This window comes from Erythrolamprus reginae, chromosome Z (genome assembly GCF_031021105.1).
Source record: "Erythrolamprus reginae isolate rEryReg1 chromosome Z, rEryReg1.hap1, whole genome shotgun sequence".
Taxonomy (NCBI): domain Eukaryota; kingdom Metazoa; phylum Chordata; class Lepidosauria; order Squamata; family Dipsadidae; genus Erythrolamprus; species Erythrolamprus reginae.
In genome coordinates, this window is record NC_091963.1 from 32,051,787 (window position 1) to 32,075,844 (window position 24,058).

General features: G+C 38.1%; 1 protein-coding gene across 1 annotated transcript in view; it reads right to left on the reverse strand.

Moving 5' to 3' along the window:
• Positions 1–24,058, reverse strand: part of PIP4K2A (phosphatidylinositol-5-phosphate 4-kinase type 2 alpha) — an 85,058-nt gene that overhangs the window by 35,386 nt on the left and 25,614 nt on the right. Inside the window, exons 2-3 of the mRNA XM_070730059.1 lie at positions 19,326–19,423; positions 12,855–12,951 (exon numbers count right to left, since the gene is read on the reverse strand). Coding sequence (XP_070586160.1) covers positions 12,855–12,951; positions 19,326–19,423 — 195 coding nt within the window. The remainder of the gene's footprint in view (positions 1–12,854; positions 12,952–19,325; positions 19,424–24,058) is intronic.

Genomic DNA, 24,058 nt, shown 5'->3' on the forward strand with positions numbered 1-24,058 from the left:
ATACAAAGGCAGTCTGCCGCCGCCCACGGGGCAATGGGAAGCTGAAGCTGCCGGCGGTTTCAGCCTCCCTTTGCTGAGCGCTGCTTCGCCCTTGCCTGTCATCTTGGCTCAAGCGGAGACCGTCTTTGTGTTTTTGGCTGGGGGGAGGGAGTCAGGAAGGTCTTCCTTCTCCCCCCCCCAGCAAAAAACACAAAGACGGTCTGCCGCCGCCTGCTTGAGCCAGGATGACAGGCAGGGCGAAGCAGCGTGGAGCAAAGGGAGGCTGAAACCGCGTTGTCTTGGGAGAAGTACAGTACTGGTGGGAGACGACAGCTGGGCAGCGGGACTTCTCAGAGGCCTCCGGAACCTGAACTTCCGGGTTCAGTGTTCGGGAGGTCGCCGAGAAGCCCCGCCACCCGGCTGTCACCTTTTAAAACAGCCGGGGGGTTTGCCGTTCGTAAGATGAAAAATGTTCGTAAGAAGAGGCAAATTTTTTCTGAACCCCGGGTTCGTATCTCGGGTTGTTCGTAAGACGAGGGGTTCGTATCTTGAGGTACCACTTTACTATACTATAAAATGGAGGAAGAAATAGTTAAGGATAACATGTTTAGTTAGGCCAAAAGTTTTTGATGTAACATAAATTTGTATCAATGGGAAAAAAATCTGGGGAAAAAATAAACAAGGAAAATGTACTATAGATGGCATATATCACCAGCGAGATTGGCCAAAAGGTATAAAAATATGAACCCCAAATGTTGGAAATGCCAACACAAAAATGGATCATTTTATCACATGTGGTGGACCAGCCCAATAATTAGAAAAATTAGAAAATGGCTCGAAGAAATAATATAATTAAAAATTAATATGAAACCTGAAATGTTCTTAATACGGATATTGGATCAAAAAATAGGAAAGAAACATTGATACTACATATTTTGAGAGGAATGAGAATATGCCTGGCACAAAATTGGAAACATGCTGACATACCACCCGACAGTATAATTATTTTTTAAAAAATTGGAATGTGCAGAATTAAATAAGTTGATGATAGAATTAAACCAGAAATAGCACTCAGAATATTTTGAAGTTTGAAATTTATTTTATAACCGGTTGGAAAGGAAGAATAAAAAGAAAAAAGATGTAGAAATGTATATATTGATATTTATTTAAAAATGATTATAGGACTATAAGTTTGGATATAACAGATAGATATATTTATTAATATATTTATAGAGAAAAACTGTAAAGGAAATACAGTTTATAAGATTTATGTATAAATGAAAATTTAGCGTTAAGACAATTTACTGTAGGAGGTTTTATATGTACATTTGTAAATGTATTGTTTGTTTTATTTGATGTTTGTTTGTATTTTTTAATGTTTTTAAATTTATACTCAATAAAAACTATTTTTTAAAAAAACATGTCAATCACTGTTTCATACCAGTGAAATGGTATTCATTCATTCATTCATTCATTCACTCACTCACTCACTCACTCACTCACTCACTCACTCACTCATTCATTCGATTTTATGCCACCCTTCTCCTTAGACTCAGGGTGCTTACAACATGTTAGCAATAGCATTTTTTAACAGAGCCAGCATATTGCCCCCACAATCTGGGTCCTCATTTTACCCACCTCGGAAGGATGGAAGGCTGAGTCAAACTTGAGCCGGTGATGAGATTTGAACTGCTGACCTACAGATCTACAGTCAGCTTCAGTGGCCTGCAGTACAGCACTCTACCTGCTGCGCCACCCCGACATTAAGTAAGTACCAACCTTTTTAATGATAAAGTAAAGCTAAAGAACCAGCAATCCCTGGAATCATTTTTGAGGTCAAGGCTGCACCATAAGAGACCATCTTAACTTAAATTAACTTACATTTTTTTAAAATATATACTGTTACATATATTTTCTGTACATTTTTAGAATAGAATAGAATAGAATTTTTATTGGCCAAGTGTGATTGGACACACAAGGAATTTGTCTTGGTGCACATGCTCTCAACGTACATAAAATAAAATATACATTTGTCAAGAATCATGTGGTACAACACTTAATGATTGTCATAGGGGTCAAATAAGCAATGAAGAAGCAATATTAATAAAAAATCTTAGGGTATACGCAACAAGTTACAGTCATACAGTCAACATGGGAGGAAATGGGTGATAGGAATTATGAGAAAAACTAGTAGAATAGAAGTGCAGATTTAGTAGAAAGTCTGACAGTGTTGAGGGAATTATTTGTTTAGTAGAGTGATGGCGTTCGGGAAAAAACTGTTCTTGTGTCTAGTTGTCTTGGTGTGCAGTGCCCTGTGGCGACGTTTTGAGGGTAGGAGTTAATCTATAGAAAACAAAGTTATCTTGACCATACAAAGGCAAAATTATTACTGATATGAAGTTTTTAAAAGTTATCTTCTATGTTAAAGGAAGTTACCAGTATGTAATGGCATAGACTAGGGAAATTGATGAAATCCATAAGCTTTTCCTGATTATGTAATTGGACCACTGTAAAACGACACATAAGCTTAAGAGACAAGACAAAAGAAACAAGAAGTACTATTTTAGTACTGCTGTAACCTAGGAGCCAATGTTCATAGAGGCATGAAATAAAATTCTGAAGGTTTCCAGAATTTTAAATATACAAACACTGTATCTGACTCTGATCCTTTTACTATCTAATATATTTAAGCAAACTTTAGTTGCAAATGTCACAATACAGTTATACAGGTCAATTAAAAGATTACTCTTAGTGCACATAGACAATCATCAAGATTATTTTTAGAAGGCGATAAAATATTAACTGACCTTAAGGTTTCAATCAAACTAAGCAGAAATCCCATAACAAATGGATACGGGCACTTCTTGATAGATTTACTATAGTACATAGTTAAACCAGAAAGTCCAATTTTTCAGATTTTAAAATGTAAAATGTAATTGAATTGCAGTTGATCTAAAATGCTGCAGCCTATGTATTAGTAAAGTAAAGCTAGTATATGACCTCAATGTTTCAGACTCTTATGTTGACTGAATAGATAAGACTCAATCCAACTAGGAAATAATAAAAGGTGTGAAGCACCATTGCTGTAACTTCCTTTTTCAAAAAGGTGAGCAACTAACAGATCAACCAAAGTGGATAAATAGCTGTTCTAGTTACTTCTTTCACCTACCTGATTAGCAGGAGTGAGTCTAGGAGTATTCCCAAGTTGTGAATTTTCTCCTTTAGGAGGGGTAAGGTGCAATTACCACAAGGGTGAAGAGACAGAGACAAATAGTTTCTGGGAAAATAACAACTGAGTCTTATGAGATCCGTTTTCAATCTGTTTCCTATCTATTCAAATTCTTATACAGTGTTCCCTCGATTTTCACGGGGGATGCGTTCCGAGACCGCCCGTAAGTCGAATTTCCGCGAAGTAGAGATGCGGAAGTAAATACAATATTTTTGGCTAAGAACAGTATCACAAGCCTTCCCTTAACACTTTAAACCCCTAAACTGCAATTTCTCATTCCCTTAGCAACCATTTAGATTATTACTCACCATGTTTATTTATTAAAGTTTATTTAAAAAAATTATTTATTAAAGGCGGATGAAAGTTTGGCAATGATGTATGACGTCATCAGGCGGGAAAAACCGTGGTATAGGGGAAAAAACAGCAAAGTATTTTTTAATTAATATTTTTGAAAAACCGTGGTATAGCCGTTTCGCGAAGTTCGAACCCGCGAAAATCGAGGGACTACTGTAATCCTTAGACACTGAAAGCTGTTGAGAGATCTTAAGAAGACCAGCAGTAGTACATTCCCCACACCTATGGGCCTCTCAGTTCACCCACTACTGACCAATACATATTCAAACCCATGCCTACATCTGAACCCTGACTTCAAAGCGTCTGAATAACTTGCTTTATCTACAGTCCTTTGTAGCTTACAATTTTTTTCTACCACCTTATGTCAAAGAGAAATTTGGACACTATCTGGATTCTAAGAGAGGCCTTTTCAGGAACGGGGTGTAATGATACCTCCTCTTTCAAGGCAGGTGGTACTGCAGGTACTACAGCATATGGATGACAACCTTTCTCTAATCCAACTGCAAACCAAATTTCTCCTGCGGAAGAATTCAGTTTAGGCTGGGATATAATTCATAAGCAGTGATATAAATACTACAAAGCATCTTATCCATTTCCTCATTTCCTGAAAAATACTCCACTTAACATGGCAAAGTTCCGTCGCTGTTTCCTCCAGATTCTCCCTAAATGAATAAAAATTTGGCTGAATTTAAACATGATTACTGGTGAAATATTGTCCAGAACTCTTAGCACTTTGCTGCTACTTACAAAATTATGGAAGAGGGGTGGATCAACCTTAACAAAAGTACTGGGATTATGCAACAAGGGCAAAGAAGTAATATTTGCCACCCTGGTCATCATGTTATAAGCACAAATATGTCTGTTTTCAGCTATTTATAGGTCATAACCAATAGATTGGCTTGTTATGTGAATTATTATCTAAATTTCCACGGTATCAACACTCCTGAACTCAACTACTTATTTTCTTGGGCTTGCGGGACTAGTGTTTGAGATTGACAATGATGCAGCTTCTTGAAGAAGCAACAAACACAATGAGCATAGCTCATGGTTTATACAGAATAGTTACACATCAGAATTATTGAAGTTTACTAAAATTCTTTTTAAAAAACAGGAAAAATATTGAAATATTTAGGGCAGCTAAATATTACATGCCAATTTTTAGAGAAGACAAATTTAACTTTAATTTCATCAAGTACTTTATATAGTAATATTTTATTAATTATCCCATTGCTACAATTATCAAGATCAAACAGCTAATTTAGCTGTTAATATTTACTTTCAATTGATAACCTACAACAGTGCACACACTTATTAAGATCAAACAAAATGATCCATACCTTTACAAATAATCATTCAATAACAGTAATCAAGACATTATTTGCTGACTTTTATTTTAATGTTATTTTTCTCCTTGTCTTTGTGAGTTTGTTTGTATTTTGTGTGTTTAAATAAAGTTTACTTTTTTTAAAAAAATATATAGAAAAAAGACATTATTTGCTCACAGATGCATAATAAGACCCAAAGACCAATGTATTCCAAGTCCTTTCACTCCTATGGAAAACAAAGACAAATGAAAACAGAAACAACAGCCACAGCAGTTGGCCCAAACAGAAAAAGGAAAGTATTTTAGTAATTAGAGAGGAAGAAAATGAAAGAGTTCCAGAATGAAGGGTTAAGTAACCTTTAACCAAGACTACATTTGACATTTTGGAGTGCCAATAATAAATGGCAAAATTATGCAAAATGGGCAAAGCTGACACTTTCCATTTATCGAGAAAGAACGTGTATTTTTTAAAAATAATAATAATGTGAATTTACTTTAATTTTTAGGGGTGGGGGAGGATCCCAGGTCAAAAACTGGAAAACCCTGAACACTTCTTTTTGACAAATAAGAATTCCAGAGACTGCAAATAAACTGTCCATGGAAGATACATATGATTTGTGCATGGACTAAGCAAACACTGAATCAAATGGAAACCATTGCAGAGTAAGAGGGAAAAGAATATTGAGAAACAAATAGGCCAAGCATATGCATAAGAGACACTGAAAAGCAGATGAAATTATGAGAAAAATAATCCTTATGGCTCCAGTCTATCAAATTTGAATGTGAGACAATAACTCCAAATAGCAATACAGTAAGTTAGCTAAAATTCAGGATCATTTTTTAAAATAGCATCATATATTCTTCATTAATTTGCATAATTCCTGCTTATTCTGGTTTTTCAAACTGATAGGATAAATGTCCCCCTACGTAATGGAGAATATGAGCTATGTTAATATATTCTCAGTTAAAAAGATTGGATAAACGAAAGCAGTGGCAACTTTTCTCCTTTGAAATCTATCTGCACCATAGGTGTTTAGAGATTAGCATTAAACTCCAAGAGAGCAGGAAGGATTTAAAGGTCAATTTAATTAGCTTCTTCTAGTCTCCGATCTTTTCTACTTCTCACTGGTATATTAATATCATTAAATTATAATTCTTAATTTTCAGAAAATGAAAATATTTTTATGCAAGCATGTAACCTATTTAGTCTATATGCCGGCTTGTATGCTAACAGTTGATATTAAAAGGGTTTTCAACAAAACAGAGTTTTTTTAAAAAAAGGTCAAATGTATAAAAATAAGAATGAATAAAATTTTAAACTGAAATTATTAAACCAAATAATATATATTTCTGCTAGATGTCTAGTCGTACAATGTTTAATACTATCTAACTGCATTACTAGAGCTTCACCACAGATCTCCAAACCCAAAATATGAATCTGATATTTTAAGGGACATGTGCATAATTTTTGTCATGTCTTTGACAAAAAAGCAAATTGAATCCCCTGGAGTCGTAAATTGATTAAGCTCCTAGAAAGATAAAACGAAGATACTAAGCCTGAAATAATGTGATTTTTAAATATATATACTGTAATGGCCCTGGGTTGGGCCGAGAGGCAAATAAGGAGCTGTGATGTTCCTTCAATACACCAGGGTGATTCGACACAAAAATATGTAACCTTTCCGTGGTGCAGAGCTGAAGGGATTGGATACTGTAGCCTAGAGGATAATTCTCTGCCTTACAAGGCAAAGGTTGCAGGTTCAGTCCCAGTGGGTATGGCTAGCTGATGAGGCCAAAATAAGGCCGAAATAGATCTATCCTAGTCTCTCTTAATTTTCAAATTCAGCAAAAAAACATGTGACATGTATATAATGTTTTTCCGGTTTCAAGCTGAAGTACCATTACAACTCTAGAGTGGAGTAGAGTAGGGTAGAGTAGGGGAGGGTAGAGTACAACTGTGCAATAACAGAGGTCAGTACAATAACTAATGTTAAATGTTTAACAAGATTTGTATGCCGCCCAATTCCAGTGGACTTTGGGCAGCTAACAATATATAAAAATATAAAATTATAATATCAAAAACAAAATAGAGAAACAATCAATAACTCTATTAATAACATTCAAACGTTCAATCATTCATGGTCCCAGGTCCGCCTGAAAAGCCAGGTCTTAATGGTTTTCCAAAAGGCCAGTAAGGCAGGGATAGTGCAAATCTCTGGGAGCAGTTGGTTCCAAAGGGTCGGAGCTGCCACAGAGAAGATGCTTCCCCATGGCCCTGCCAAACATTGTTTGGAGAAGGCCAACTCTGTTTGCCCTTGTTGGCCGCAGGGAAGTATAAAGTAGTCCGTCAATAATCTGGTCCTAAGCCATGCAGGACTTTAAAAGTGATAACCAACACCTTGAATTGCGTCTGGAGACCAACTGCAGCTCATTGAGAATTGGAGTTATATGGGTGTATCTTGGTACACCTACTATGGCTTGCGCGGCTGAATTTTGAACCAGCGGTAGCCTCCAAACACTCTTCAAAAGTAGGTCCAGGTAGAGCATGTTGCAATAGACAAGGAGTGAGGTGATGAGGGTGTGAGTGACTGTGTGAAGAGCCTCCTGGTTTAGATAGGACTACAACTGCGAAATAAAAGTAGTGTAGAATAGGGTAGGGTAAGTAATTATGTAACCCTCTATAGGCTTTCCTCAATTTATGACCACAGTTGAGACCAAAAATTTCATTGCTAAGCAAGGTAATTGTTAAGTGAGTTTTTTAACAGCCTTTTTGCCACATTTGTTAAGTGAATCATTGCAGTTGTTGTGAATCTGGCTACCATAATTGATTTGTTGGAAGAAGCTAGAAAAGTTACAAATAGTAATCACATGACCTCAGGGCAGTGCAGGGCAGTCATAAACACTTTCCAGTACCAGATACCAAGTGCTCAAATTTTGATCATATGACCATGGAAATCCTTCAATAGTCATAACAGCAATAGCAATTAGACTTATATACAATTTCACAGTGTTTTACAGCCCTGTCCAAGGACTTTACCCTTAGATTATCTACGGCTGACCTATCCAGATTCCTAAGAGGTCAGTAAGGGGCGAGTACAAGTGCACTAGAGTGCCTTCCGTCCTCTGTCCTATTGCTCTCCTATATCTCCTATACCTTTCTTCTATTCCTATATCTCTTCTTCTATTCTTTCATTGATATGTTATATTACTATACCTTCTTTTCTATTATTTCTTAGATATACTTTACTATAAGTATCTCCTCTATAACCTTCATCGTGTATTTTACTATGTGCATATAGATATATACCCACTAAAACCCTCATTGTGTATTGGACAAAATACATAAATAAATAATAAATACAATTTACAGAGTCAGCATTTTCCCCCCAACAACCTGGGTCCTCATTTTACCAACCCCAGAAGGATGAAAAGCTGAGTCAATTTTAAGCATGACGTGACCAGTTTACGTCATTTTTTTCAGTGCCATTGTAACTCTGAATGGTAATTAAATAAATGGTCTGAGGACTACCTGCGTTATACAAAACTTTTCAATTTGCTTCTTTCCTGGTAATTCCCATCACTGACATCATTCCTAAGGAATGGCAATTAGAGAAACTAAATAGCACTACAATCCTGAGAAACTGCATGAAGCCAGATTCAGGGATGCACGGCTAGGAAAGGGATAATATATTAAAACTGGAATTGGTCCTGGTTTGTTTGGGTTTTTATTATGCTTTATTTGTTTGAAGATTTAAAAATGCTAAAAGACGTCAGTCAATTGTCTGTTTTCACAAAGATATAATAAGATGCCGAGAAGCAGCTAAGCACACTTGACTTGCAAAATATGCCGAGAATGTGGCCTTTTTAACCCTCTCCTCCCATGAAGAAAATTTGTTGTTCAGGACTTGAAAGAGAATTGCATTCTTGGCTTTGAAAGATTAAAAAATATAATTAAAAAATCCAGAAAGTAGAATTGTCAGTGCTATGAAGAAAAGTTGAAGAATGACTATAAACACTGAGCTAACAAATCCAGATTGCAGGTTAAAGCAACTTATTTCCAAATAATACATTATTTGTAAGCATGCTGATTACATCCAGCTTGAGAAAGGTCAAAGTCTTCTGCTAATGACTGTCCTAGTTTTATGACAGTGCTCTGACAGCTATTGATTAGGTCCCTCAGTAGTCTGAAAATACATTAATCAGCTCAAATCAAAATTACGTTGCCTTTTCAGTTCATGTAAATATATTTGAATAATTAACAGGTTCCAACACCTTCAGAAAATATATGGGGAGAAATCTTAAGAATGCTACTTCAAGTAAAGTGGTACCTCAAGATACGAACCCCTAGTCTTACGAACAACTCGTGATACGAACCCGGGGTTCAGAAAATTTTTGCCTCTTCTTACGAACTTTTTTCGAGTTACGAACCGGTGTTCGGAGACTGCTGGGAAGCCGCGCGGCTGTTTTAAAAGGTGACAGCCGGGCGGCGGGGCTTCCCAGAAGCCTCCCGAACGCCGGTTCATAACTTGAACAAAGTTCGTAAGAAGAGGCAAAAATTTTCTGAACCCCGGGTTCGGGGGGGTGCTGGCAAGTCCCCCAGGCCGGCTGCGACCTTTTAAAACAGCCGCGCCGCTTCCCAGCTGTCTCCTGAAGCCGAACGCCAAAGCCGAACTTCCGCATTCGGCTTCAGGAGACAGCTGGGAAGCGGCGCAGCTGTTTTAAAAGGTCGCAGCCGGCCTGGGGGGCTTGCCAGCACCCCCGAACCCCGAACCCGGGTTCGGGGGGGGTGCTGGGAAGCCCCCCAGGCTGGCTGTCACCTTTTAAAACAGCCGCGCCGCTTCCAAGCAGTCGCCGAAAGCCGTTTTTTTGCAGGGGTTTTTTTGGTTGCACGGATTAATTGACTTTACATTGTTTCCTATGGGAAACAATGTTTTGTCTTACGAACCTTTCGTCTTACGAACCTCCTCCTTGCACCAATTAAGTTCGTATCATGAGGTATTACTGTATTTGTGATTTACAAATGAACAGAATAAAACTAGGCATGACCTACTTAGAATAAATATCGTTATATAGAAATTAAATGTGACAATTTGCAGAATTTAAACCAGGAGTCTTCAAATTTTTAAACAGGGGGCTGGACTGGGTGTACAGGTGTGTCGTCTAGGTGGTCATGTGGTAGGGTGGGTGTGGCTAGGCGGTCATGTGATTGGATGGGGGTGGCCTCCCACCTAGGACTGGGGCAGCGTCTCCAAAGCACAGGAAGAGTTCAAAGCTCATATATCAGCCCACTATCACTCCACCAGCCAGAATAACCGCTCCACCAGCTCATTCGCCCCTCAGCTCGCGCCCTTCAATCTTGCCTATGCAAGATGTGGTCAGCAGAAGTGCGTGGGCAGCAATGAGTTGAAGTTCACAGAACTGCGGCTGCAATCTGCAAGGTCTTATAGGATAAAGAAGGAGGAACAAGGGCAGCGGGAAAAGCTAGCCTTGCAAAGAGTGGCTGGAAGGTAGAGGCGGGGCTTAATCCTACCACTAGGCGGCCGGATAGTGTGTGTGGGCAGGTTGGATGTGTCCAGGGAGTTGTAGTTTGAAGATCTAGACTTTGTCTCAGACTGGTCTAACATCTGGCAACTTCAAATATCAACCAACAAATGCTCTACCCTCCACATTGGCAAAAAGAATCCTAACCACACATACGAACTGAATAAACAACCTCTCACGGCTAACCCACATTCTGTAAAAGACCTTGGAATACTAATATCGAATGACCTAAGTGCTAAAGCCCACTGCAACAATATCACCAAAAAAGCCTCTAGAGTTGTTAACCTGATCCTACGCAGTTTCTGCTCAGGCAATCTCACTCTACTCACAAGACCCTACAAAACTTTTGCCAGACCCATCTTAGACTACTGCTCATCTGTCTGGAACCCATACCACATCTCGGACACCCTTGAAAATGTCCAAAGATATTTCACCAGAAGAGCCCTTCACTCCTCCACTCGAAACAGAATATCCTACAAAAATAGACTAACAATCCTGGGCCTAGAAAGCCTAGAACTACGGAGCCTAAAACACGATTTGAGTATTGCCCACAAGATCATATGCTGCAATGTCCTACCAGTCAATGACTACTTCAGCTTCAACCGCAACAACACAAGAGCACGCAACAAATTCAAACTTAATATGAACCACACCAAACTCGACTGTAAAAAATATGATTTCAACAATCGAGTTATCGAAGCGTGGAACTCATTACCAGACTCAATTGTGTCAACCCCTAACCCCCAACACTTCTCCCTTAGACTCTCCACGATTGACCTCTCCAGGTTCCTAGGAGGCCAGTAAGGGGCGTACATAAGTGCACTGGTGTGCCTTTCGTCCCCTGTCCAAATTGCCTTTCCTTTCTTTCACCTTTCTTATATATTCTCTTCCTTTCATATATCCTCTCCTCTTAGTCCACTTTCACCCTCTTTTATATTATCACATGTCTATTTTTCTTCCTATGTATTTGTGTATTGGACAAATTAATAAAATAAATAAATAAATAAATAAACTATTAAAAAGGAAGTGCAAGTTAAAAATATCAGTAGCGGCACTATTCTGCATTTTGTCACTTTAGGGTTTCAAGGACTTCAACAAAATGAATTTCCTGTTGAGGGCAATGGCCACAAATTATCATCTACCGGCTATTCTTGAACTGCAGTTTAGGAACCCATCATGTCTGGAACAACTTATCAAGAATTATGTATTGATATCCAAAAGACATCTGGGGAATGCAGTTGTTTTAATTACATTGACATGGATTATTAAGCAACCTGGGAAATCTGCCATTTTGCTCATGTTTGCTCTGCACTGTTTTATGCTAAAAGCATAGCTGACAATTAAATTAGTTTTGATATTCCCAAGCCACAGTTTCTCAAGTATTTAAAATCAGAGTTATCATAAAAAAAAATTGGTATAGAGAAAACCTGAGTGGGAAACCCACCTAGCTCAAAGGCAAAAAGTTCTGATATCTCTGTTTGAAAAGGGCAGGAGCAGCTGGTGATCAGAAAGGTTAAAACTGGGTCAAATTGAACAGCAGCAAAGATATAAAGAAAACATCATAAATTCAATTCACTACATTTGTATAGAAAACAGTTACCTAAGATAGTATTTTGTTGGAGATTTCATATACCTAATTATTGAGAACACTCACTCACTAACTGAATAACAGACAAAAGCCCACACCTGTTCTGCCCAGGCTCTTGCTTTTAATCTTTAATTATTGTTAATTTTTAATGTTTTTCTATTTATGCTTTTATACTATTATAAGCTGCCCAGAGTCACTCAGAAAAATGAGATGGGCAGCAAACCAACAAACCAACAGCACATGCTTTTACAATGTTTTATACTTACTGTACTGCATTTTTGGAGAAAGTAGATTATAGACAGCTCTCAACATATGGCCACAATTGATACTGGAATTTTGATGGCTGAGCAATGTGGTTGTTAAAGTCATCAACCATTTTTTATCATAGTCATTAAGCAAATCATATGATTGTTAAAAGAATCTGGTTGCCCCTACTAACTTTGCTTGTTGCAATTATGTAACTGGATGGAACTGCAACTGGTGGTAAACAGACATCAATTGTCAAGCCGCCAAATCAAAATCATTTGATCAGGGGTGATGCCTGGGACAGACCTCTCATCTGAACACCTAACTAAGCAAGTGCTTGAGATCTCAAGTCTTGGTGTTGATCCCAAGTCGCCCACAGAAGAAGAGAAAAGGTTTGAATATGAAGTTTTCAGGTGGCAGATCCTTGAAAACTTCATATAATAATCTTACATGTCTCATAATTACCAGCTGAGTTTATAGCTGGAAATTTGTAGGGATTTAACTTTCATTCCACCTACCTTTCTCCCAGCAAAGAGTACCTAATCAAACATCTCCCAAATATCAAGACTTATTTAATATGATAACAATCTTACCTGAAAGTCCTGATCATCAATTCCAAACCTCTCTCGCAAATTACGAAAAACCATTGGACAATATTCTTTGAATTTGAAATGGCTTGGCATGTTTTCTCTGAAAAAGAGATTTGATACTCAGTAAGGAATTGTAAATATACTAGAGATAGTCCTTAACTTGCAACTATTTGTTTATCATCCATTTGAAGTTGTGTTGGTGCTGAAAGAATGATTTACAATCAGTTCTCGCACTTGTGACTGTCACAGCATTTCTGAGGTCACATAATCAAAAACCTGATCCTGCCAATGGATATGTATTTAGGATGGCTGTAGTGTCTCAAGGAAACATGATTACCAATTCCATCTTTTCCAGCTGGCTTTCAACAAACTCAATGGGAGAAACTCATTTGCTTAATGACTGTAGTAAAAAAGTTGGCAAAATTAAGCAGGACTCAATTGATGACTGCATTACCAGATTATCTCAGGGACCGCCTTCTGCTGCACGAATCCCAGCGACCAGTTAGGTCCCACAGAGTGGGTCTTCTCCGGGTCCCATCAACTAAACAATGTCGGTTGGCGAGACCCAGGGGAAGAGCCTTCTCTGTGGCGGCCCCGGCCCTCTGGAACCAACTCCCCCCAGAGATTAGAATTGCCCCCACCCTCCTTGCCTTTCGTAAGCTGCTTAAAACCCACCTCTGCCACCAGGCATGGGGGAATTGAGATACTCTTTCCACTAGGCCTCTACAATTTTATGTATGGTATGTATGTCTGGTTTTTATAATAATGGGTTTTTAACTGTTTTTAGTATTGGATTATTATTATATTCTGTTTTATTACTGTTGTTAGCCGCCCCGAGTCTGCGGAGAGGGGCGGCATAGAAATCCAATAAATAAATAAATAAATAATTTAATAATGAAAACCCTATTCATTTGTGTGTACCCCTAATCAAATCAATGTTTATTTTTCAAATACCAGCCTCCAAAGCATGGCTTGATTCGTTTGTTGAAAACTAATTTAAAGTTCACAATATTTTATACCATTCTTTTAGACCAGTGGTAAGCCAAGTTGGCTCCTCTATGATACGTGGACTTCAACGCCCAGAATTCCTGAGCTAGCATGATTTCCTGCTTAAGCAGGCAGTTGGACTTGATGACCTGCAAGGTTCCTTTCAACTCTAATAAATAAATGAATAAATAAGTCCACAAGTCATAGAAGAGCCAACTTTGCCTACCCCTTTTTAGAGGATCACAGGACACAATTGAATAATCAACTAATCCCCCTTCCCCCCTCCCAAAAGTGTATTCTGCCAAGTGTCCCCTTCCACAGAGCCTTTAAGAATCTACAGCTCCAGGCAACAGTCTTCTATCTGATCCCTAAACCTGTCTAATTAATCCCCCCCCCCCAAGGCAGAGTTACCAATCCCAAGGCCACGGTCCACTACCGGGCCTCTCTCCCTCTGCACCGCCAAACTGGAAATGTTTGGGACTGTTGCTCCAAGGTATTCTCCTCATCTTTGAGTTTAAATTCCCATTAATTATTATTGATGCTGCTATCCGTTTAGCTAAATAAGTGAGGATAAAATTCTCCATGTGTACCCAAGTGGCATTGGTCTGAATGTTTGTTTTAAAAGGAAGAATGCAAATGATTTTAAAAAAACAAAAAACAAAATTTCACCTTGATTGGAAGAAAGCAAACCAGTACCATGGTTTCAAGTAAGACATATATATAAGTTTCAAAGCTGTGCTGACTAAAATCATAATACACCCCTCGGTCTCCCCCTACATTACTTGGGATGGCAAAATAAAGTTGGCCCAGTTCCACCTCTGAAATAGCCCAAGATTCTTAAAGGAAAAGGGATATACAATTGTGATAGATAGTTGATCTTTTGATGGTGCAAGCCAGCCACCAGTATTCTAAGTTAACAAGGAAATTGCATCATCACTCAAGAATAGCCAAATGGCTTGACTTTTATTTTTTGCAGGCCCATGACCTGAGATTGTTGTGTTGAACTGAAGAAGTGGGAAACAACCAAGCTTCCTCTAAACATTGGCTTGACTCATGCAAATTCTGTAACTATTCCAGGGAATCTTGCTCTAAGAAAATGAAATTAATACAGTTCAATAGATTTTATATTGTTAGGTCTTCAGAATACCCTATGAGACTAGACTTTCAATCCTGGGCCTAGAAAGTTTAGAACTAAGACGCTTTAAACAAGATCTAAGTATTGCCCACAAGATCATATGCTGCAACGTCCTGCCTGTCGGCGACTACTTCAGCTTCAACCACAACAACACAAGAGCACACAACAGATTTAAACTTAATATTAACCGCTCCAAACTTGACTGTAAAAAATATGACTTCAGTAACCGAGTTGTCGAAGCGTGGAACTCATTACCGAACTCCATAGTGTCATCCCCAAACCCCCAACAATTTACCCTTAGATTATCTACGGTTGACCTATCCAGATTCCTAAGAGGTCAGTAAGGGGTGAGTACAAGTGCACTAGAGTGCCTTCTGTCCCCTGTCCTATTGCTTTCCTATATCTCCTATACCTTTCTTCTATTCCTATATCTCTTCTATTCTTTCATTGATATGTTCTATTACTTTATCTTCTTTTCTATTATTTCTTAGATATATTTTACTATGAGTATCTCCTCTATAACCTTCATCATGTATTTTACTATGTGTATATAGATATAAACCCACTAAAACCCTCATTGTGTATTGGACAAAATAAATAAAAATAAATAAATAAATACTGGGTGGAGGATTGGTAGTTCTTGCTGTAGTCTGCACTGTACAGTTGAATTTTTTTTTAATTTAATCATACAAATATAGTATTGTATTGTAGTATGTTTAACATAATATAAGTATAAAGTAGAGATAGAAAAGATAAAAAGACATCAGGACAGGAACGGTAGGCACAAAGGTGCACTTATGCACGCCCCTTACAGACCTCTTAGAAAAGGGGGAGAGGTCTATTGTAGATAATGTAAGGTTGAAGAATTTGGGATTTGGGGTCAGCAAGACCTCTTTCCTGTTAATTATAGACCCAACTGCATGTCTTGGTGTGTTTGAGAACTTCTCTTCAGCTAAAACGGAGCCCTGGGTCAGCCCAAGAATCCCTACCAATTCATAAGGATCTGTGGAGCTATGGATTGGGAGATAATATCCAGTCATTCCTTTCTCCACCGAGGGGAAACAATAGCAACTGTTAAGAGAAACAAGGCCGATCAAAGACTTAGCTGTGATCATGGTAGCCAATTGATTGTTTTCCTCAGATTTTCTAACTTGTGTAGTATATTATCTTGTTGGTCCCTTGCTAAGGAGACAAAAGTATTGATAAGGCCAGCTTCAGTTATATTGGGAGAGTGTTTATTTAGTAAATCTGGCTCCCGCGAGTTTGCTTTCTTAAATCTCAGAGGCATCCTGGAACTGACCTGAGATGATTGTTTGATACAGATAATACAGAATTGAATAAAGATTAATCTTGTTGTCGGAAAAGAATCCGTGGATAAGATTCGAATGTGCTTTCATCTTAAAATAACATCAGTGGAATGGTAGATTGTTCGAAACATAGAACAATCTACTTACGGTTTAAGATATTTGGGAGTTATTCAACAGCAATCCAGATCTATCTGGCTGTTTTGCTATGAAGAAGTTGGCATAGGGAAATTACTATTGCTCTCCTAGAATTCCAGGTCTTCTATTTTAGCTATTCAAAATATATATATATGGTGAGAATCATTTCTCATGTCTGGTATAAACAGTTTGAACTAGAAATATTCTTCTATTGCAGTTGGGAAGCGTCAACATATTTGAAGTCTATCCTCTTCATTTTGTCAAGCTTCACTGTGACATTAGAGTAAACATATGGGTACTGTAACATTTTCCCAGATTATCCCAATTAACTTTACATTTAATTGCCTGTTCTTTAACAGCACACATGCTTCGGATAAAAAGTTCAGGTGGACCAATTGTATCAGCCTCGATAGGCATGAAAAATCCAGTTTCATGCTTTTGAATATAAACCTTGACATTATATTTCCGCATCTTTTGTCTATGTTTTATAGCTCAGAGATGCTCGAATAATAAGATCACAATTTGAGTTGTGAACAGGTATTGGGTTTGCCATGAACTCTACCAAATTTTCTCAGGGAGCCTTATTTGGGTTATTTTTAAGCTTGTTTTATTTCCCCTGAGACTAGTCACAATGAGAGTCCAATGAGATTCCCTTTTAGTTCTTCCCTAACAGATAAGGAATGCTCTGACAGCTGTTGTTTTTCTATTTCTGTTTGAAGATTCCATTCTAAGGCATCGGATTTGTTTGAAATAAAAGGAACATTTGTTTACTTAAAACATCCTTTTCTTGCAAAATGTTCTTCTATCTGTGATTATTTGGCTGATTTCTGCAAAGGGAGAGAGCTGGGCTCTCATATCATTTTCCCGCCCCCGCCCCCATATCATTCAAGTACACAATAAATCCTTATCTGAACCTTTGCCATACTTGAAGGGAAAATTCTGTTAAAATGGCTAAAACTAATAATACGGTTAAACGGGAAGGGGCTATAAGAAAACATGTTGTGTGGCTGATAACTCGCACACACACACCGTCCCAATTATGATTGTAAGTTGAAGACTATATATATAGCAGTGATGGCGAACTTTTTTGGCACCAAGGGCCCAAACCAGAATGCACATGCACATGTGCACGTTGGGAGTTCCAAAACCCCTAAGAATTGCTGACCAGTGCGCATGTGTATGCTGGCCAGTTGGTTTTCTGGTTTCCAGCAAGTGCATGCGCACAATTCAGCTGGTCTTCACATGCGCTGGAGTACCAGAAACCTAAAGACCAGCTAGGTAGCATAAGCATGCCTGTGTTTTGGCTGTTTTGGGGGTCAAAAACAGTGGGGGAAAAGACCTGAACATGCTCCAGAAAACAGTCTGGGGAAAAAATCGCCTGGTTTTTGGCCATATTTCAGCACTCCGGTGCCTGCAAAGACAGCTGGTGGGTGCAATTGTACGCGCTGGAAACCAGAACAGCTGGTGATGGCGTGCGTGCCCATAGGTTTGCCATCACGGATCTATAGTGATTAACACATAACCATATTCTTTCATAGCTTTCATATCAATGATAAACTCAAACAATTGTAATTATTACTTAGAAGCTTGCAAAATTGCTTTGTTCCAAAGACCTTTGCACTACTATTCCACACATTACTTTTTGTTCAATTTGATGCCAGTTTTCAGACAGGCAAAGATGGACTTAAAACTATTCTTAGAGATCTGTACAAGGGAGTCTCAAGTCATATGGAGACCTTACTGGAAGAACTAGAATAAATCGTTATGCAGATGGAGCTCTCTTCTTTACAAGAGTCAGTATAGTTAGACAAAATTCTATATATTCAGTGGCATAAAGTAGCACAAAATTTCAAAACTTTAAGGGCACAAAGAACTGGATTACAGAATAGTCAGAATGATTCACAACCAAGTTATTAAAGCAACCATCTTTTAAAAAAAGTTTACATGAGTATCTGCTTTAAAGAAGTCCAGTGCTCATGCTGTAGTATGTTTCAAACATTTATTTGGAAATATTCTTGAAATGTGCATAGTCTGCTCTGCTAGTCAAAAAATTCTCTATAAATGGCAGAATATGTATCTAATATTCAGAAAAATATTTTCTTCCATTCCATAAATATACATCTGATATAACTTGCAGGATTCAGCTCTAATCAGCCTTTTAGCCTTTATTACTGCCACACTAGTCCAATATTAATATATATGACACTGAATTGTTGTCTATAAATATTTCGCTTGTATCGTTCTGATTCTAATGGTTGTGTGCATATGGAATATATCATTTCTGTATTACGGTTTCCTAAATACTTCCAGAAGTAACTTGTATTTCATTTAGCAAATCCTCAATAGATTTTCTGTTAAGTAACAGATAAGCAATTTGACTTAGCAAATCTTCAGTAGATATAACAATCAATTTTTATATTAGCCATAACTTTCCAAACTACAGAATTCCCAAACATAAATGGCAGTTTACCTTAGAATATTTTAAAATGAATTAATAGCACCCTTTTAAAGTCAAGTAAACATCATCCAAACCATAGAACTATACTGAAAAGCACTATTAGTTGATGCGTACAAATAGAGACGCTCTTAAACCAGAGCTGAAATTCAGTGGAAATTTAGCTTGGAAGCGACCTTTTGCAAAAGTGATAACTTTCTAAGACATCAGTCCTACATAAGAGACCATGCACATTGCTTCCTTCACTCCTTTAGAATTCTTCCTCTTCCACCTTTCAATTTCTTTTGGGATCCAAGTAGAAAAATAAATATCATGAAAAAGCAACTCCACAATAGAACTGCTGATATTCTTAGCATATTTTAAAAAACCCAAGTCAGAGAATCAAATTTAAGTAAATTTATTTACTCAATTTCAACTGAAAAATATAAAACAAAAGAGAAGTTGGCCTAGCTTACTTATTGAAAAGGTGGTTGTCCACTTTTATCTTTGAATATGCTTTGAAGTCATCTGGCATCAGCATAATAGGGATTTGAACATGGCTCAGTTCATTGATCTACAAAGAAGACAAAAAGGAAATTAAAAAAAATTGAAATATGAGAAGAAATTAATTTCTTCCTGCCTCAGTTAGAAAACATGAAGATCTCCAGATGTTGACTTTCTAACCATCATGAATGCTAGTCACACTCATGAGCACACAATTCACTAAATCCTTCTGCTAAAAACAAACCAAATACAGTGAATATATGAAAATTATTTCATAGTTGATGTGCTAGAACTATAAGCTTTCAACACAGATTTATCTCAGTTTAGAAATTATCAGATTTTGCAAAAATAATTGCAGAGGTTTAAAAACAAGGAAAGTATGGAGTGTTAGTATTATATTTATTTGCATATTTTTTCATGTCTGAATTATATTTGATTTTTTTGTGTTCATCTATGGCTGTTTAATATACTGTTTAGTATTTCCTTGCTAATAATAAAATTCCCTCCATGCACACAATGCTTTTTTTCCAGCAATTATTAAATTACAGATAGCATTTCTTACTACAGGGAGACAACATAGAATTTAAAACAATGGAGACAGGCACAGCAAGGCAATCTCTTGACTTGTCTTTGTTCCCAGGCAGTGTTCAAAAGCAATGCTCTTTAATTTAAGAATATCAAACAGAAAAGAGAAAAAGAATCAATTGTTTCCAGATTTTGGTGACTGGCTTCAAGGAATCGGTCACTATTGAGGCTTTTTGTGCCAAAAGGAAAAAATAGTTTAGCATCATCTGCTATTCACAGAATCAAATAGCACAAAAACAATAGTTAACTTGTGTAACGACAGTGACACAAATTAATATGTACGGTTTCATCATAAAGTAGACCCTCACATTTTTGAAAGGAAAAGGGTTATACAATGTAATAAAACAAAATCTACGTTTTTCCTAGTGCAAAGTTATTTTAGACAAGTATATAGAAGAATCATTGTTCAAGTTAAAAAACACAACATCTAGAGGTCACAACATGCAGATCATTAGTCACTATGATCTTGAAATTAAACCATGCGGTAGCATCTGAAAGGCTTTTGCTAAAACCTTAGATAGCTGCTAATGACTCATACCATATAAAGCAATTTAAAGCTGTCTAAAACCTACTTTGTAATATCTTGGATGCAGGGGCAGATTCCTGATTCCACCACTACCAGTGCGCTGTGAGCACAGATTTGCTTCTGCTGCGGGCACGCCGCAGTGAGATTTTGTTTCCGCGCATGCGCAGCAAGCAAAATCTCACAATGGGCTGCACGCATGAGATTTTGGTGATTTTTTTGCTTCTGCGCAAATGCAAAGGATTGCCGAAATCATTCACGCATGTCCCCTCGGGAGGTTTTGCTTCCTGTACATGCGCAGAAGCAAAATCCAGCCCTCATCACCTCGAGGCTCGACTACTGTAACGTTCTCTACATGGGGCTACCTTTGAAAAGTGTTCGGAAACTTCAGATCGTGCAGAATGCAGCTGCGAGAGCAATCATGGGCTTCCCAAGGTATGCCCATGTTACACCAACACTATGCAGTTTGCATTGGTTGCCGATCAATTTCCAGTCACAATTCAAAGTGTTGGTTATGACCTATAAAGCCCTTCATGGCATCGGACCAGAATATCTCCGGGACCGCCTTCTGCCACACGAATCCCAGCGACCGGTTAGGTCCCACAGAGTTGGCCTTCTCCGGGTCCCGTCGACTAAACAATGTCATTTGGCGGGACCCAGGAGAAGAGCCTTCTCTGTGGTGGCCCCGACCCTCTGGAACCAGCTCCCCCCAGATATCAGAGTTGCCCCCACCCTCCTTGCCTTTCGCAAGCTCCTTAAAACCCACCTCTGTCGTCAGGCATGGGGGAATTGAAATTTTCCCTTCCCCCTAGGCTTATAGAATTTATACATGATATGCTTGCAAGTATGATTGGTTCTTTAAATTGGGGTTTTTAAAATTATTTTTAATATTAGATTTGTTCACATTGTCTTTTTTATTGTTGTTAGCCGCCCCGAGTCTTCGGAGAGGGGCGGCATACAAATCTAATAAATAAATAAATAAATTGTCGCGCATGCCTGCAGAAGCAAAGCTCAATTTTCACTACCAGTATGCAGTCCTTATCCATACTGGTAGGAATCCAATACTGCTTGGGTGTAACTGAATGATAGTACAACTATAAGCCTTGTGATACTTTAAAAACCCTTTAAATATTTTTTTACTTAATCCCGAAATTATTAAATGCTATCTTTTTAGAATTATAATAATTTTGGGGGAAGGAGACAATCTGCTACGACATGTGGGCTTATCTTCTAGAATTTCATAGCGTATTTCCATATTAGGCATTGTAACTTCTGCATTAGAGAGATAGAATGTACATTTTAAACATAAATTAAGTTTCATATTTGAAAATAATTTCATGGCCAAGATTTCATAAAATGATGAAATATACATTGTGACATCATGATGTACTTTCATCTAAGCTAGGGATGTCAAACTCAAGGCCTGGGGGCCAGATATGCCCTGCGAGGTGCTTAGATCTGGCTCACAGGTTTGCTCTGGAAACAGCAAAGAACTGGCTCGTGGTGTCTTTGCCAGTGAAAATGGAACTCGGGAGGGCTGCATGCGGGTCGTCCTGAGCTCCATTTTCACTGGCAGAGGGTTGCAGGAGGCTGTCACAGCTGAAAAGAGCTCAGGAGCCAGCGGTGGGCTATGAGCCGGAATGCAAAATTGCGCTCGCCGCCGCAGCTCATAGGTTCTTGTGAGACCAACGCAATTTTGCTGCTGCACCTGTGGAGATAGCAAAACCACGCACGGAACCACAGGTGTGCCCGTGTTTTGGTGAGGTTTCTTTGCTTCCACGGATGTCATTCTTGACAAGATTTTAATGGCGAATTTTCAGGCTTGATATTTTTATGTTAACTAGAACAATATCACAACTTTAAAAAAATGTAAAATCTTTCCAAATAAGGAATTTAGGATTGGTTGTAGATATGTGGAGATTCCAAATCTCATATTTTACAGCAAGCATGTAGTAAGCTTGGCTGCTGTGATGAGTTCATGCCAATGTTTTTTGATCAAAAAAGTGTTAACTTTTAAATCTAGTGTTTTAAAATGATCTAAGCTTAGATCAAGCGTTTCATGCTCAATTTCACTGAAAGTTACATTAGTTTGACCTCAGGGGGGGGGGAACAGAATTGGCATGGCCAGGGTGGCCTTGGCCAGCTTGATATCACTCGTGTTGGGGACGTCTGTGGTGGCCTAAGTGTTTTGCCAGAGAAAATAGGCTTGACAGCGGTGGGCTATGAGCCGGAACGCTAAATTGTGCTTGTCGCCGCATCTCATAAGTTCTTGTGGGACCAGCGTGATATTGTTTCTGCACCTGTGGAGGAAGCAATATCGTGCACAGAACCGCAGGTGTGCCGGAGTTTCAGCATCCTTGGAAGCAAAAAAACCTCACCAAAACACGGGAGCACCTGTGGTTCCGTGCATGATTTTGCTTCCTCCACAGGTGCAGCAGCAAAATTGCACTGGTCCCACAAGAATTTATGAGCTGCGGCGAAGAGCGCATCACAGCATCCATGCTTACTACATGCTTGCTGTAAATTATGAGATTTGGAATCTCCACAAATCTACAATCAATCCTTGAATCCTTATTTGGAAAGATTTTACATTTTTTAAAAAAGTTGTGATATTGTCCTAGTTAACGTAAAAGTACCAAGCCTGAAAATTCTCCATTAAAATCTTGTCAATAAGGCTTCCCCTGCGATTCAGGTAACTTCCAGGATCCTTCCATTTTTTTTTTTTGCATCTTATTATATATACAGTAATTTTAAGCTCATTTGATAAAAGTTTAAAAATTCTCTTCAAGAAAGCATAAAGAAAAATTAAAATAAAAACAAAAACAAAGCATAAAATGAATAGATATTACTGGATAACTATACAGTGTTCCCTCGCTTTTCGCGGGGGATGCGTTCCGAGACCGCCCGCGAAAGTCAAATTTCCGCAAAGTAGAGATGCGGAAGTAAATACACTATTTTTGGCTATGAACAGTATCACAAGCCTTCCCTTAACACTTTAAAACCTTAAATTGCAATTTTCCATTCCCTTAGCAACCATTCAGATTATTATTCACCATGTTTATTTATTAAAGTTTATTTTAAAAAATATTTATTAATGGCAGATGAAAGTTTGGCAATGACATATGATGTCATCGGGTGGGAAAAACCGTGGCATAGGGAAAAAACCCGCAAAGTATTTTTTAATTAATATTTTTTGAAAAACCGTGGTATAGACTTTCCGTGAAGTTCAAACCCGCGAAAATCGAGGGAACACTGTATTCATATCAAACTGAGCCTATAAATTAAAGTCTTATTCAAACTGATCTCAGTTACTGCTGATTCCATGATTATGGCTAGGATAATTTTCATGACAGTATTATAGAGATTTTACATTTTCTGCTTACCGTTAATATATGTCTGATTGTTCCTCGTTTTCACTAACATTAACCATTAACTAAAAATCCATACCAAGTCAATTAACTGCATTAAAAAAGCATCTAGATACACCTGTTTCCTATTGTTTTCTGCCTTAGTGAATTTAATACATTGAGGCATCTTCAAGCAATCATTTTCATTTTGCTATGCCTTCCTCAGTGAAATGTGTTTCTGAATTCTCCC